Source organism: Oryza sativa, chromosome 9 (assembly GCF_034140825.1).
Source record: "Oryza sativa Japonica Group chromosome 9, ASM3414082v1".
NCBI lineage: Eukaryota > Viridiplantae > Streptophyta > Magnoliopsida > Poales > Poaceae > Oryza > Oryza sativa.
The window spans coordinates 14,799,538-14,817,475 of NC_089043.1; the positions used below are offsets into that span (position 1 = coordinate 14,799,538).

Consider the following 17,938-nt stretch of genomic DNA (forward strand, 5'->3'; position numbering starts at 1 on the left):
TCAACTCAAGATTCAAAAACTTTCAAGTCCAGATTTGAAAACTTTCAACTTGAGAACTCGAGATTTGAAAACTTTCAAGTCCAAATTTAAAAATTTTTAAGTTCAGATTTAAAAATTACTAGTAAACTAATCACTAGTAAAAATAGGAAACTAATCACTAGTAAAACTAATTACGAATTTTTCTTCTACCCATACGGCATCAAACTGCGAAAAAAGCAAAAAAAAAGAAAAGAAAAAAAGAAACGGCGGTAGGTTAGCGAAAATAAAAAGTATCGTGCGCGCGTGCGTGGGCCGTGTGAGCCGGGAATGCGCGCCAGCAGTGCGCGCGCGAATTAGCATTCTCGTTCTCTGGGAGCGTCTTCCACCAAATCCCACAACATGAGCAGCTCAGAAATATGTCCTAGATATAAACCATCCGTGAGCATCACTCTCAAGTTTTACTATTTTATCTCTCTCACATCCTCGAATGTTTTGCCGTTGACGAGAGAATTTTGGGGAGATGAGAAAATACGTAAGCATCACTCTCAAGTTTTACTACTTTATCTCTCTCACGTCATCGAATGTTTTGCCGTTGACGAGAGAATTTTGGGGAGATGAGAAAGTGGATTATAGTAGAGTTGTCGCCATCCCGTGCGTTGCACGGGTTATTATTATTATTATTATTATTATTATTATTATTATTATTATTATTATTATTATTATTATTATTATTATTATTATTATTATTATTATTATTAAAAATTTTTACGTTAAATATGTTGGTTATTCATAGCGGCTTATAATAAAAAAAATTTCATGTCATTTACAACTTTCTGATTATTAATTTTAGAATTAAATTAATATGGGAAGCTAAATTGAGAATCCAAGATGGGTTCTCCGTATTTATTAATTCAAAATCATTTACGAATTATGGGGTTTAGGATAAAAATGTCACTTATAATTTACAATTATCAATTTGGAATTTCAAAATTAAATTGATAAAGTCCAAATAGATACAATTCTGTATCTCTATTGATTCTTAGTTTTAGAGAAAAAAAAAACAAATCCTGAATAGTCCTTGGTATCGCCCATGCCATGTTCTATCTAACACAAATTCTCAATATAATATACTTTCGCAATAATACTTTTAAAATATCCAATGACATGAATAGCAATAATATGCCATGGGCTGTATACAGTACGCATAAGGATAATATGGACAACACATTTGAAAATTAGTTATTAGTTGTTAGTTTTCTTTCAGAAAGATATAGATCAATATATATTCTTTGTTTACAGATTAAGATCAAATAAATAATCCAAATTTTATAGTGAGCATGAGATTTATGCCGTTAATCAACCTGATTTCTTTGACAATGTACTTATGAGTTATGAGAAAACAGATATTGAATTGATATAAGATTAGCAGCATAATTTATTATTTCAATCAAAATAAAGCAAATTCATGGATGTCTTGAATTAGGCAAATAGAACATGCATGTTTGGCATAATACATCCGAGAATGTGTTGAAATTAATAGAAGATGCAAATTCAGCTGTACATGTGTAGATTACAGATGAGGTGATCAACCATAGATGAATCTCTTTCTGTTCATCGGACTCAACTGTCAGACATAAATATTAATATTAGTGCTACTTCCATTTTTATTTTTAATAGATGACGTCGTTAACTTTAGAAATAACATCTGACTACTTGTTTTATTAAAAAATAGTGTAAATATGCTGAAGTGTGAGTCAGATTTAAAGTATATTTAATTAAAAACATACCTCAACAAAATAAGAAACATCATATAATTTTAAATGAGATATATATTTTTTATAGGAAAAATAGTCAAATGTCATGTCAAAAGTTAGTGGTATCACTATCTATTATATACTAAAAGTCCATTAAACTTCCTACAAACGCTTCTAAACCTCTACGTAGCACTCCTATAAATGCTCCTATACCGCCACGTGGCACTTTAATTTAAACTGGTGGACCTAATATTTTAAACAATTAAATTAATAATTTCCACCATTAAATATTATCTTCAAGAAAAAAATCGGCACGTTCCCCTCTCTGTTCACAAGTTCAGGTAATATACGTTCCGAAAGAAAAGAGGAAATACGTGCGCATGTATGTACTTACTCCCCTCCCACACCCTCTACCCTCCCCATCCGTGTCTCTCCTATTTATTTCCTATTTTTTAGCCAACAACCAAATACATACATAGAAATTGTTTATATACAGATCGATATATTAATTAATACGACATGAATTATCTATTATTATTATATAGTAAAAGTCTATTAAAAGTAATACAAACGCTCTCAAGCTGTGACGACGCTCTTATAAATTAAAGTAAATATAAGAAATTCTGAGAAAAAAAATCATCTTACCCAAACCTATCGACCTTATCCGTCAGAGTGCGTATGAACAACACATGTATATAGTTGCCTCCTCACCGATGAGACGAACCCACTGGCTCTCGCCTCATTTTTTTCCTTACAACAATTAATTTAACCACCGAATAAAAGAAGATTCTAAAAATTACCTAAAAAAATATCCACCTTAATTTTTTAATAAAATTGGTGGATTAATTACTTCATACCATTAGACATCTAACAACTTTCTACCAACTTAATTATATTTCTTAACTTGTATACGAGGTCTGTTTACCTATACAAATATGTAAAGCTAAATCAATGTACAAAGGTACAAATAAATCCGTCTATGAATGAAGCTCTTTTTTATTACTATATATCTCCGTCCTATAATGGATCCTAACATTTTATAAGAATTAAGGAGGAACGAAAAATACTAAGATACCCATTATTAAATAAGGCTCATTAAATAAGGGTATGTAGAGAGTTAGAAGATGGTTAGAGTAATGTTGGATAAAAATTAAATGAAGAATGGCTGGAGTAGTATTAAAAATCCCTTATATTTTAGGTTAAAATTTGAATCCTTCGATTTATGGATGGAGGTAGTAGTACGTGACTATGTCTTTAATTAGATAAAAAAGTCATATTATCATATTTTTAATAGAAAATTCCTTAAATTAATATATCCTAAAATATACAGAGACATATTTAGTATACAAGAAAAAAAATATAACTTAAAAGTTTAAATTAAGATTCTAAATATTTTAAAAAAGAAACACATGTAGTAGAAAATGATAGTTTCATATGAACCAGCTCCATTGTTGTGACATATTTTTCTCATAAATTTAAGATGACATGTGTAAATAATTTTAGTTTATAATTTGTAGCTACTTTAGTTTAAAATAGTCAACCTAAAAATAATATGGTTGGAGGGGCAATGCCTTATTAGCTACACTCTTGCTTAACTAGCAAGATGAAACTACTCAAGTGCACATAATGCTGTTTATGGACAACACATGTTACATCCTTTAAATTAAAAAAAAACATAGACCACATCCTAATTACACTAGGATGTCACATACACCCCCTCAAAAGACCCGACATCTCCGTCGGTCTAACTTACTTGCATAGTCGCTGTAACAGCCCACCCTCCAGAACCACGTAGCTAAGCCCAACCACCAGGTGGGCTCACTTACACATACCAGTCCACTTACACTTTCGTTATCGCTTCGTGAAAAAGGGTTAACTCAGGAGTGACATAGTTGGAGGGATGAGGCTATAAAAGGGTTAACTCAGGAGTAATATAGTTGGAGGGATGAGGCCTTATAAGTTGGTTATACTCTTGCTAAACTAGGAGGGTGATACTAAATATATGCACACAGCTTTCATGGGCCATAGTTACTGTAACAGCCTGCTCTCTAGAACCACGTAGCTATGCCCAACCAACGGGTGGGCTCACATACACACCAGTCCACTTACAATAGTCCAGTGATCAAAACCAACTTTCAAAACAATCCTAAAAATGTTATTAATAAACAAAGATTTAGAAGAGCAAAAAAAAATTTTTTAAAAAAATCCTATACATAAACATTCGTCACAAATTTTCAAACACCACTAAAAAAGGTGCCCGCGCATCTGCGCGGGCTACCTTCCTAGTTTAGAAAACAGAGGTAGTAGTTAATTTCTTTTTCCGCATAAAGCCCTCATCGACCAAGAAAAAAATGGAGGGAGCATTAAAATGAAGGTTAATTGATTGTGCATTAGTCGTCGCTGCGTAGACACATCTCCTTCCTTAGCCTGTATTACATACAACCATTAGATGATGCCGTGAGAATCATGTGTGACTGACCATACAAATTTCATCGTATGCACTCAGAATAAATCAGTAGTGAAAATAGATGACACAGGACATGCATAATTGATCGATCGGTTCATGCAAAATTGATGGGTACCTGCATCTTACTTAGAATACAGATGCAAGGGTGGAGGATTCTGACGATAGAAGATTGCATGCACGGCAACGGATGCGCAAGCGTTATTTTTTATTTGACGACCAACATCTTGATTTATGACCTATCAAATTTAGAGGTTCAGACGATGGCAAATCTCAACCCAAAAGGTTTTGTATTGTTTGGGATGCATGAGAAACCTATCTGGATTGAGGAAAAACATTACCTGGAAGAGATCTGAAGGTCATCACTTGTGTGCCATAGAGTTTTTTCCATGGCTTTGAAACTTCAACAAATTTCGCTTGCACTGATGCCTCCAGTTGGAGTCCAGATCGACCATCTTGTGTCGTTCGTCACCGCTGCCATTGCTGCAGGAGACAACCCTGTTTCTCTCTATCCCTGGTGCTGGAGATAACTATTCGTAATAGATAGAATAAAATAACCTCCTTGCTCGATCATTAGATGGGCTTTAACGTGGCCCATCAGAATTGCTATGCGTAGCTAAATTATTTTTTACATCAATGGTTACTATACCATGATTTATCTAATCAACGGTTGGATTTTTCTGGTTAACGTGAGAGCTCGTAGGAAGTGTCCAATTAGTATAAATATAGATAGACGGATAGATAGATAGATAGATAGATAGATAGATAGATTGGCCTTAAGTAATCAATTTCGTTAATTAGTACTCCCCAATTGATCTGCATTCGAATTTCAGATGAAATGAGAGAATCATGCATGTATGTATGTACGACCCTATAGCTCTTTTATCACATCAGGGCCGGCTCCATTTTATTACCTTAGCGATTGCTGACTCTGATTGTCTTGGCGCTAGAGGACCTCCTATGAGAACAATTATAGCGCTAACCACACAACGCGAGGCGAATCAGCTATATCGGGTACTCACATGGTCATAGGTCACAATTGCGTGAGTGCCTATATATAGCGCCTAATCACGCCGCCGTTGGTCGTTCGGGTACACGTACCGCCGTCACGCCTCTCATCAATCGCGGAAACGGTAGTATAGTACTACGCACGTTCAGCGCAGCCGCCTCTAGCTTCACTCTCCGAAGCACACAGACACCTAGCCTGCACGTACGGTTACACGCCACGGCTTACGTGACGGCCAGGAGCGCATGCGATAGCCGGCCGCGCGCACCTAGCACTAGTATACTTCCCAAGCATATTTTTTTCAAATACTTTTATATAGAAATTTATTTTAAAAACATCAAATAAACACATTTGTAATTTTGTAATTTTTAATATTTAACTAGTATATATTTCCTGTTTAGCGTGCGAAGTAACAAGGCCTAAACGAGCTTTAAAGAGAGCCTAAAAAGCTCCAAACTCAAACTGGATTTATTAATTTGTCGTGCGTACCTTCTGCGAAAATCCTCCTACTCACCGATTCACGCCGAAAAGATCGGACCACCTTTTGCATGCATACTCCTATCTATTGTTGTGCACTTTATGCATGTAGCTGTCGCCTACTAGCCTACCTTCCTTTATCTATCCTTCCCATAGATAATGGGTTCTTTAATAAGTTTCAAACTATTTTTTCACTTAAATTATTATTTTGATCTATGATCCGATTACACCATTAAATTTATTATAATTAAATATTTATAACAAGATCATACTTGATCATATTATGATGAAAAACAATAGCTTTATTAATGTTGCACGTGTTTTTCTTTAAATGTTTCAACCAATAATCTGTGATGTCACAGTGGCGCTCTCCCATCGCCTTTCCTCCTCCCCTTTGACAGCGGCCGAGTGGGCCTCTCCGCCTCCTTCACGGATCCACCACTGACTGGCCTCGAGAGGGGTGGATCCGGCCATGGTTGGCGGGAGGCGTGGCAGCGACGGGTCCAATGGGGGGGAGGTGCTCGGCGGCGGTGAGAAGTGCAGCGGTGGCGGATCCCACTATGGGGAATGGGGCAGCAATGGATCCAGTGGGGAGGCACATCGGTGTCGGATCCTGCTCGCCCTCCCGCGCGGCAATGGCAATGATAACGAGCCACCGGGGTGATGGGAGGGACAGACCCAACTCCCCCTTCCTCTCCCGCATGGATCCTGCCGCCCTCTTCCTCGCACGACGACCAGGAGGAGGATGATGAGAACGGTGGCGGTGGCTTTGAGCGATGATGAGGACGGCGGCATCAACTTCGAGCAACGACATAAGCACCCACATGCAAAATCTAATTTATGGTTTTGGGATTTATGGATTTTTATTTTTTCCTTTTCGCGTGCGGACAATATATGCACCCACAAGCAAAATCTTATTTTCGCATGTGGGTGCGCCACCCACATGTAAAAATCACTATTTTCGCAAACCTTCTTGGTCAGACTGGCAGCCTAACCGCACGAAAAAAATATGTTTTGACCCCATGAAAAATGCTTTCTATATTAGCTAGTGTTATTTATTCTAGTGTCTTCCATTTTAGTTTCCGATAACAGAAGTACATGTTGGGGTCCTTCCTCTTCCGGAGATCCAGAAAGAGTTGCCAACAAAGCACGCGTTTGTAACGTACACCCAACTTTCTTGCCATATGCATCTTAGTTGTACCATGTGCAAGCTATATATGTATATTTTGTAATACAACTATGCGAGAATGCATATGCATGCAGAAACGGACCTGAGCAAGTCAGACGTTGGCGCATTAATCGTCCCTGGCATACACTAGCTCAATACATTCCATTTTCCAAAAAAAAAAAAAGTCATCCCTTCCTCATGAATGCATGAGGCGCTGCATTTGAACTGGTCATTTGCTTCTTGATCAATATAATTTGCTAGATCACAAAAAATAAAATAGCATATTCAGTTTTTAATTATCTGCAAGTGATCACACAAAATTACATCCATCTGTATTTATATGTTTGTATCTATCTAGCTCTATCTACTGATTGGGCACTTTTTAGGTAACTCTCACATTATAATCGAAAGATATGACGATTGATTGGGTGGATTGTATTGTAATAACCATAGATCGTATTATATAACTAAACTAGTAGCGTGTCCGTGCTAACGCCACAGCAAAATTTTGTACTGCCAGCAAATCCCTAGCTGAATTTCACCGAATTAATTAACATTTTTCTCTCACATATATGAGAGGGATTGGACATCTCTGAATTTTATTGCCACCATTTGTTTATCTGTTCACATTATTTTCTTGTGATCAGTGCATCAGACCTTGTTTTAGACAAAAGTCTTTCGCCCAGCTTTAGGCCGAGTTCAGTTCCAAACTTTTTCTTCAAACTTCCAACTTTTTCATCACATCAAAACTTTCATACACACACAAACTAATAACTTTTCCGTCACATTGTTCCAATTTCAACCAAACTTTCAATTTTGGCGTCAACACACCCTTACTAAAAGCATACGAGTATGATACACGTTTTGCTGGAGTTTCAAGCTTAACTTGCAGCAGCATGGGACAAAGGCAAAGCTGCTAGCTCAGCAGATAGGCAGAACAAGCCAGTCTGAGCTAAGCAGCAACCAAATGCCAAGCTGCTAAAACAACAGAACCAAAGCTATATCTCTAGAGAACGGTTCATCTCGAGCTATCTCAAAAGGGAACGGTCCATTTCGGCACAAAAATGACAGCAACAGACATCAAACAGTTGCAGAACTACCGAATACTTATAGCTAGCTGGAAAACTGAACTCCACGGTCTCCCATCTTCTTGATCATTAGTTGAGACTTGATCCTCATCTCGTGAATTTTGACAAGCAGCAATCCCTTTAAAGCATCCAAGTACCCTGCCAGCTTCGAAGGAATCAAAGGTCTCCACTGTTGCAAAAGGGAAACAACTCTACAAGGCAAATGCAACATATCTGAAAGCAATTTTTTTTAACACCCAATCATTTCGGGTTAGCGAAATGGCCCATGTTCCTGCAGAGAACAAATACAAGAAGGTAATATTCTGATTTTGTTTCCAGGCTATTGCAGCATGGACATGACCTTAACTCTAGAATTTGGGATTCTATCCCGGTGCACATCTCTAAAATAGCAACCTCAGGAATTTTGCTGGAGCACATTTGAACATTAAGTGATCAGGCTATATTGCATAATATATTTCTTGTGATCTGCGAGTTTGTTGGTAAAAATTTCTTTGATGTGATTTAACCACAAACGCTGATGTGCAGAGATAAAGACATAGGTAATAAGGATATTGACATACCAGCTTCAGATATTGTGCTGCATTTTCTTGAACCAATCCATACATCAGTTTTGCACACCTAGGCCGTCCCAAATTGGCATTTCCTCAAGCAGGATGCCAGCGAGAAAACATATGCAGGTACCTGCATACCTGGGCATGCTTGATGTGGGTGGTAGTCTTGTCCCAGGTGCTCTGTACAACAGAGTTTGGAGGATGGAGTTGTCGAGCTGTGAAGTCCATGAAGATAGAGGTTCCAGATTTGGTCTGTATAGAAGGATTCATCTCAACACAGTGCAAATTAGGAGAGAAAAATACATCATGACAGATTACCTGTTCAAGTGGGGAGGTAGTGTCCGTTGTGTTCAGGTAGAAGGCACGACTGGCTTCGTCAATGGCATGCCATCAAGAACTGACACTTGATGTGATACTCCGTAGATCTTAAGTGGAAAATAAATAGCTAGAAGGATGCAAAGGTCATCTCTCACAATTCCTTATTGAAGCGTACATTGAATGGGAAATGCAATCTGAATCATATTTTTCTATACAGTGCACTCCAAGTAAGAGGTGAAACTGTAAGTAAAGAAATTTGCTGCCAAAGCATTATACTCGTACATAATAATAACAAATGGCCTTGTTTTCTCATAACTGCAAAACAGATTTAATCTAAAGAAAAATACAGAAATCAAAGATCTTCCATTCCTGTTTTGTAAGCTGAATTTGAGACTATTTGAGTTTTCCCTCGGGAGAAAATGCAAGCATACCTACAAATCAACAATCATGAAAATGAATTAAGATTAGCATATGAATTTATTATATTATGCTTAAACACAATCATATTCAGTCGTAAATCTTTATCTGACTTTTACTTACATGCACAAATACTCCAATTGATAGGATGATTAATCCAAGATGCTACTGTACTATTGCCACATGCTTCTCTACATGGGTCATAAACTCCTAACACAAGCGTACGACATGGATTAATAATATTCTCAAATTCTTGGTTAGAATCCATCTGTGCCACTAAAGTTACAAAATAAAAGCTCTGCATTACTGACCATCACCCATTTTGACAAAAGAAGCCTTCCCATGCTGAACAACTGAATTTGGGAAATAATACCAAGGAATAGTAAACAAACAAAATGGACCTGCATAATCTTTTTACTTGCAAACATGGGTGGGAACATACTTTGACCTGATCTGTTGGAGCGCTAGCTAGTGACATGTCTAATTGCTCACATCCAAACAGTAAGTTACTTTTATATCATCCAAGGAAAAAGGAATTTCCTACTGCATCATAAGATTTTATCTACTAAACTTATGAACCAAAACAGCACAAGATTCTACATGCATTCATGTAAACAGTCAGGCAATGGATGAATCGGGGAAAAAAATGGAGGGTGTAGACAAATATCGAGCTGTCAATTCATTCATATAAATAATTATGATGCAAGACATCAGATCGGTAGATAAAATAAGGTACACCTATCATCGAAGGATTTTTTTTTGCCAGGCCATTTCAACATCCTTACAGATAAAATGGGATTAGAGGATTTTTTTTCTCTTCTGTTTTTTGGGTTTGCACTGAATTTTGTGTGGGTGTGTGAAAGTGCAATTTTACTGCATTAGTACAGGATATTTATTAAAAAAAAGGCTTTAAATTGTGTTTTATATTTCACCGGGCACTTTGTGTTTTGTATGAAAGGTGCTCTTACCTGAAAAATTATATGAAGAGTGATTGACTGTAATAGTATTTTGGAATTTCACAACACATATGTCAACCGTTAAAAAAAACTCACTTGATATTGTTAATGATGTTGGAAGTCAGTAACTATGGAAGTCCAAAGCTGAAATATTGCCAATTCTTTACAAATGCACTACTAATATAGCTATGTGGAGCTGGAGATATGCCCTACACGTTTTGAAACACAGAAACCATGCAGTTGGTTCAAACACTGTAGCATCTAGGAACAATAATCATAAACAAATACTGCCTGACAATAACATAGAAACGCTGCCAATCATGTGCAATTAAATATGTTCTCATCAAGGCATTTCATCGAGCAGTACGAGTGCATTGGAACGAAGAATACCTGTCCAGAGCGAGTGTTGTGAGCAGGATGTGCCACGGCGTCGGTCGGGCGGTGCGAATCGGCGGCCGACGGTGAGGGGAGGGATGACGTCGGCGGCGGCCCTCGTCGACGGAGTCTAGCGGCACGATGAGCCAGCGGTTAGAGGAATCGGCGGGCGGCGAAGGTCAGGGGAGGGATGACGTCGGGGCAGCGAGGGCGGCGGCGGCGGGGTGTAGGCGTGTCATCCGACGATGGCGAGGGGAGGGATGACGTCGGCGGTGAAGCTAGTCGACGGGTGTCGGGCGGTGCGAGGGGGCGGTGGTTAGGGTTCCGGCGATGGTGAGGGGAGGGACGAAGTCGGCACCGGGGAGGTGACGAAGTTGGTGGAGGCGGGTGATGAATCCCGAGGTCGGGCGGCGAGGGCGGCGGAGGTGGGGTTGGGGCAGCGAGGGCGGCGGATGTGGGGTGGCGGCGGCGATACGAGAAAGAGGAAAGGAGGAGCGAAAGGAGAGAGCAGGCGAGCGAAAGGAGGAGCGCGGCGATACGAGATGAGAGGAGGAGCGTGGATCGTTGGATGCAATGGGAGGATCCTTCGAGCAATCTTAGCCTTTAGTAGTAGAGATAATATAGATTTAAAATTTGCTCCCTCTCAGTCCCAAAATTACTATAATACCTACGATTCAGCTAATAAACTATCAGGAAAGAAAAATAATATTTAGATGTTCCTCATTAAAGAAAGGGTGATTAGAAGTGTGGGAGGGTGGTTGGGGTAATTAAGATGAAAATAAATTTAAATAAGATGTGGTTAAAGAGAAAAAGAGTTGACAGGTGCAACCCGCCTCAAAGAATAGAAAAAACCATTCTAGCCCTAGCTTCTTTTTTTAAGTCCGATATCAATGAAACAAATCAACTTTTTAGTTAATTCAGTGAATCTTATAAAAATCCTTCTACAAAAGTGCACCTATTAGGTTGGGACGAAATATGAATATTAGGATAGCCCTTTATTTAGGATGTAGGGTGTATTTAGGATGAAGCAAGCTAGCTTAAGACGAGGTCAAGAAAATGTCCATTTCAAATTAAGTACTCCTATAAGGACAATGCACCTGCAAAAGAATTTTACACACTTGTGGGTATAACAAAAAGATGAATTAATTAGCTATACACATGCAGGAATACAACTCCGAGTGACACAGCTAGGGGAAATATTGTCTTCCATGAATCAATTGTGTTACATAACTAATGTTCTTGCTGAGAGTCAGGAGAAAGCAAGTATGCTGGTGGATCACTTAATCAGGGCATGCACCAGAAAAGAAAGATGTTGCTATTAACCAAGATGTACCTGTTATATATTGAAGATTCAGATTCTTCAACTGTTGAGCACTCACCGAAACATTCTATTGCAAAAGATAATCCCAAAAGAAATACTAGACCTCCTCGAAAATATATTGAAGAAGCGAACATAGTTGCTTATGCTTTGAGTGTGGTAGAAGAAATTAAAGGTAATGCAGAACCTTCTATATATTCTGAGGCTATTGTTTCTAATGATTGCAATAGATGGATAATTGTGATGTATGATGAGATGGAATCATTTGAAAAGAATCGTACTTGGAAATTGGTGAAATTGTCAAAGTAGAAGAAACCTATCCGTTGCAAGTGGATATTCAAGAAAGGAAGGTATATCTCCAAGTGATGAGGCAGGACAAAAAGCAAGGTTAGTTGCTAAAAGTTATAACTAGATTTCAAGTATTGATTTCAATAATGTTTTTCCCCTATCGTGAAGCATAGTTCAATTCACATATTACTCAGTATTGTTGCAATGCATTATTTTGAACTAAAGCAAATGGATGTTAAAACTGCATTTTACATGGGGAGTTAGAAGAGGACATTTATAGGGATCAACCTGAAGGTTTTGTTGTTCGTGAAAAAGATAACCTAGTATGTAGGTTGAAGAAATCTCTTTATGGGTTGAAGTAGTCACCTAGTCAGTGGCATAAGAGATTTGACTCTGTCATGCTTTTTCAGAAGTTTAAAATATTCAATTTTGATAGTTGTGTTTATCTCAAAGTTGTTCATAGTTCAACTAAATATTTGCTTATTTATGTCGATAATATGTTGATTGCTGCAAAAGATAAATTAGATATAGCAAAATTGAAGGTACAATTGAGTAGTCAATTTGAGATGAATGATTTGGGTGCAGCGAAGAAAATTCTAGATATGAAAATTACTAGAGAAAGACAGTCTGACAAGTTATATCTTAGTCATAAAGGTTATATTGAAAAGTTCTTCATCGTTTCAATATGCATGACGCAAAACCAGTCAGTACGCCTTTAGCTACACATTTCATATTATCTTTAGATTTATATCCATAATCAGGTCGTGATGTTGAGTACTTGTCTAGAGTTCCATACTTAAGTGCAGTTGGTTCAGTTATGTATGCCATGGTATGTTCTCATCCTGACTTATCATATGTATTGAGTGTTGTTAATAGATATATGGCTAATTCTGGCAAAGTGCATTGGAAAGTTGTTCAGTGAATCTTCAGATACCTACTTGGTACTTCTAGTACTTTGTTCAATGAATCTTCAGATACCTACGTCGTACTTCTAGTGCTTGTTTGTAGTTTGGGAGATCTAGAGATGGGCTTGTTGGTTATGTGGATTCAGATTTTGCTGCAGATTTGGACAGAATAAGATCGCTCATAGGTTATGTTTTCACTATTGGAGGATGTGGTGTTAGTTGGAAGGCAAGTTTGCAAGCAACTGTTGCCTTATCTACTATTGAAGCAAAATATATAACTATTTCTGAAGATTGTAAAGAAGCTATTTGTCTTAGAGGTTTGTACACTGAGCGTTGTGGAGTTATGTCTTGGGTTGATATATTTTGTGATAGTCATGAGATATTACTTTATTTGAGGTGTGATTGCTGAAGGTGATGTCAAAATATGCAAGATAAATATTCATGATATCCTAGCTAATATGATGACAAAGCCAGATCCCGCTACGTACTAAGTTTGAGCTTTGCTCAAGCTAGGTTGATGTTACAGTATAGTCCTAGAAACTATTTGGCATGCGTTGATTTTACCTACATAAGGTATTTTGGGTGATTGATGATTGATTTTTATGCTACAAGAGGAAATTTGTTTTAAGGTGGAGATTGTTAAATATGTGATCTGAATTTTAGGCATACAATATATTCGGATTCCTAATAGGACTTCACGTCTTTTCCTATTACGTGTCTTTTTTATCTCCTATATATACTCATGTAAACCGTATGAGAAGGGGTGACATTTCAATTGTTTTTCTCTTATATTTGTAATCAACTCCTCAATAGTGATCATTGCCGGTCGGCGCCCGTGGCTTTTTCCCGTAAGTGTTTTTCACGTAAAATTTGTATCTCCATTATGCATCTTTTTAATTTCATAATAAAATAAAACATCTTATGAAAACTATTTCATCCCAACTTATCCTCGTTAAGTGAAACAATAAACACATTTGCCAATTATTCTATCACGAATATCACACGTGAAGACTAGGTGAAGTCAACTGTCAGCCTGCGTTACCAATAGCACATAATATATGATGAAATGCAAGTTGCAAAAGAATCTCACAGATGCAACTAGCAAAACGACTAACTGGTTTCCATGCATGTCGGACTAGGACAACGGGATCAGCTGTACTCGCGTGATGCTAATTATTGAAAGGCAAAGCGCTCCGAAATCTCATATATAAGTTATCCGTGTGCCATGCGATCTGGTACCATTCGCCCCAGACACCACATTTCTTGGTACATAGCTAGCTAGGATACACTAGTTGCCGGAGGATCGAGGTCGGTCGATCGCCGGCTCGATCGTTGAGCTCCCTTGGTTCTCTTTCTTGTAGTGGATTAGTGGCGTTCGCGAAGAACCCAAATACCCAATGGGGACTGAACCTGATCCAATCCAACAAGATTCGCCTGCACCTCCACGTCCGACCCCGGCACCTCAAGCTACGCCTCCACCTGCTATTCCAGAATCCGGACCACCGCCACCTCCTGCACCAGACATGCCACCTCCACCTCCGACCCCGGCACCTCAATCTTCGCCTGCACCGCCACCTGCACCAGACATGACACCTCCACCTGGACCTGGTCCGGCAGCAGCACCTTCGCCACATTCTCCTAGTCCTAGCAACGCACCTTGGGTCGCACCTGCGGCGGATATTCCGCCCCCGCCCCCGCCACCGCCAAATCCACTTCCGGTCATTATAGCTGTAACAGTCCCGGTGTGCATATTATTTATGGCCATCCTTCTCTACGTATACGTCAAGTGCCGCAGAAAAAGGATGGCCCTTAGCACGAAGCATCAACATATCAAAGCCGCCGCCACACACGAGAGCGAGCCTAACGAGCTTCGTGACGCTGAAGCCGGTGCGCTCGAGCCAGTGGCGTCGTCCGCCGGACCAAACCACGGTAAAGAGTACGGCGGCGACCCAGCAGCCGCCGCCGGACCAAGGCAGTACGAATATGGCGAGCGAGTGGTGTCCGACGGCCCGAGGCACGGTGCAGCGTACAACGAGCTCGTTGCCGCTGGACCGAGGCTGTACGAGTACGGCGAGCTCGCGGCCGCGACGCGTGATTTCGCGGAGGAGGAGAAGCTCGGCCGGGGCGGGTTTGGCAGCGTCTACCAGGGCCGCCTCGCCGGCGGCGTCGAGGTGGCCATCAAGAAGTTCTCGTCGGACTCGTCGTCGCAGGGCAGGAAGCAGTTCGAGGCCGAGGTGAAGATCATCAGTTCCCTGAGGCATCGCAACCTCGTGCGCTTGTTAGGCTGGTGCGATAGCTCCATGGGGCTCTTGCTCGTGTACGAACTTGTCCAGCACGGTAGCCTAGACAAGCATATCTACAACGCCGACAAGCCATTAACATGGTCAGAGAGGTATGCATGCCACACAAGATCTCCTTAATTTGACCATAGAGATCTAGGTTGATCGATGATCTCTTTGGTATGTTATACAGATCATGCATGCATAATCATTGGTTTTGTCGATATATATATATAGGTATAAGATCATTCTTGGGTTAGGATCGGCACTACGCTACCTTCACGAAGAGTGGGAGCAATGCGTCGTGCACGGCGACATCAAGCCAAGCAACATCATGCTCGACTCGTCATACAACACCAAGCTAGGTGACTTCGGGTTGGCAAGGCTCGTCGACCACGACAAGGGATGGCAGACGACCAAGGCCGTGCTCGGCACTGCCGGGTACATAGACCCAGAGTTCATCACCACGCGCCGGCCGAGCGTTCAGTCCGACATCTACAGCTTCGGCATCGTCCTCCTCGAGATCGTCTCCGGCCGGCCACCGGTTCTCTTGCAGGAAGGCGCGCCGCCGTTCATGCTGCTGAAGTGGGTGTGGAGCCTGTACGGCCGAAACGCGATCCTGGACGCGGCGGACGAGCGCCTCTGGGCCGCCGGTGGCGGCAAAGAGGACGACGCGCGGCAGATGGAGCGCGTTTTGATCGTCGGGCTGTGGTGCACACAGCCTGACATGGCGGATCGTCCGTCCATTCCACAGGCTATGCACGTCCTGCAGTCCGATGACGCGAAGCTGCCGGATCTCTGGCCGCAGATGTACATGGCCTCGCCGTCGCCGGCGAAGAACTTCGCGATGGGCGAGTACCGTCTCTCCGGCGTCTCGTCCTTCACGAGCAGCGGCGTCCCCTCGTCGGCTACCAGTGGCACGACACGGTCGTCTGGCTCGTTTGCGTACTGATTCCCCGGCCGATTCGTGGAATATAACCTGCTTCGTCGACCTCCTGGTTATCGATCTCGTAAAATGTGATGTACTGTACGTCGTACCATGCTTGCATGCATGATGTCTGAGGATCTGTGTCTCGGTCTCTCGGAGATGGTCGATCTCTCTCTTGTCATATTGTATCAACCGTATGTGTCGTGTGTTGCGGTGTGAGTGTGGTGTGATTCGATTTTATATTTCGGAAATGCTATATTTCTGGCAAAGTTTTTCCAATTGATTTCTTTCACATCTTTCACCAGCCCATCACGCCGAGATTCTCGCACTAGGCAGGCTGGGACCCGTGACGGACACGCCCGACGGCTTCTTGTTGTTCTGCTGAAATGGGTGTGGAACCTGTACGGCCGGAGCAGTATCCTTGACGCAGTCGACCCGCGGCTGAGGGGCGACGACGATGACGAGGAGCACAGCGATCTTTGGCAGATAGAGCGCGTGCTGGTCGTCGGCCTCTGGTGCGCGCACCCTGACCGGAGCGAGCGGCCGTCCATCGCACCGACGACGTGACGCTGCTGCGCGCCGGCGCTGCCGCGGCAGTTGTACAGGGCCGTGCCACAGCTCGCAATCACTGGACGTGCGTACGGGTCTCGATCGGTTGACGCCTTGACGGCTCCGCCGGCGCCGTCGTTCCCATCTTCGGAGACCACCGATGGGACCGCACTGTCTTCCGACTAGCTAGCCGGCATCTCGTTGCTGGAAAAATCGATGTGTATTTATAGCTTAATCTCCATTTTTCTCATCCTTTTTAAAGATCCAAATATATCTGTTTTCTACTAGAGGAGAATGGATGTTCATAAATGTTTAATGTACTCAGTTTCGGAGGACGGCAGCTAATTTAGCTCAGAGCCTGAGATTACTGGTGAAGCAACTTAATTTTCTTGAGAAATATCTGCTTTATCCATAAGAGTACAAGCCAAATCCCTTCTCTTCTTTCAATAAAAAAAAACTTTTTCTGGAAAAATGCTAATACAAGATTCCACAAGCTATTTTAACCGGCTGGAAATTTTCAAGGGTGAGCAATGTCGAATGTATTCCCTACGTTTCAGGTTATAAGACGTTTTGATTTTGGTCAAAGTCAAATCGCTTTAAGTTTAACTAAGTTTATAAATAAAAATAGTAACATTTTCAACCCAACATAAATCTATTATATTATTAAAAGAATAGAAAAACGAGCCTCCACGTTCGCTCTCATGGCCTAGAAATTCTCACATTAATCGGTGAAAAAGAAAAAGCAGAGTCCATATAGAAATACAATTTAGAAATAGCTGAAATTCGGAATTAAAAAATAAGGAATATTAGAAAAGGAGACTAGAGTCCATATAGAAATACAATTTAGAAATAGTTGAAATTCGGAATTAAAAAATAAGGAATATTAGAAGAGGAGGGTAGAGTCCATATAGAAATACAATTAGGAAATAACTGAAATTCAGAATTATAAATAAGGAATATTAGAAGTAGAGTATAGAGTCCATATAGAAATACAATTAGGAAATAACTGAAATTCAGAATTAAAATAAGAAATATTAGAAGTAGAGTATAGAGTCCATATATAAATATAATTAGGAAATGACTAAAATTCGGAATTAAAAATAAGAAATATTAGAAGT

At 40.5% G+C, this 17,938-nt stretch overlaps 1 protein-coding gene and 1 long non-coding RNA gene across 3 annotated transcripts; one reads left to right on the forward strand and one right to left on the reverse strand.

Annotated features, from left to right (window-relative positions):
* Positions 1 to 7,616: 7,616 nt before the first annotated feature.
* LOC9266775 (uncharacterized) lies at positions 7,617 to 11,070 on the reverse strand. 2 transcript variants are annotated; one of them, XR_003238752.2, is made up of 5 exons: positions 10,569 to 11,070; positions 9,346 to 9,432; positions 8,806 to 9,236; positions 8,497 to 8,739; positions 7,617 to 8,207 (listed from the first exon to the last, which is right to left on the reverse strand). It is a non-coding gene; the product is annotated as an uncharacterized lncRNA (long non-coding RNA). The 2 variants fall into 2 exon arrangements; XR_001548603.3 differs by having other exon boundaries at positions 7,617 to 8,739.
* A 3,391-nt stretch (positions 11,071 to 14,461) lies between these two features.
* On the forward strand, positions 14,462 to 16,838 carry LOC4346785 (L-type lectin-domain containing receptor kinase IX.1). Its single transcript, XM_015755659.3, has 3 exons — positions 14,462 to 15,456; positions 15,581 to 16,282; positions 16,577 to 16,838. Exons 1-3 carry the CDS (start codon positions 14,462 to 14,464, stop codon positions 16,836 to 16,838), a joined length of 1,959 nt encoding a protein of 652 aa, XP_015611145.2.
* Positions 16,839 to 17,938: the final 1,100 nt, after the last annotated feature.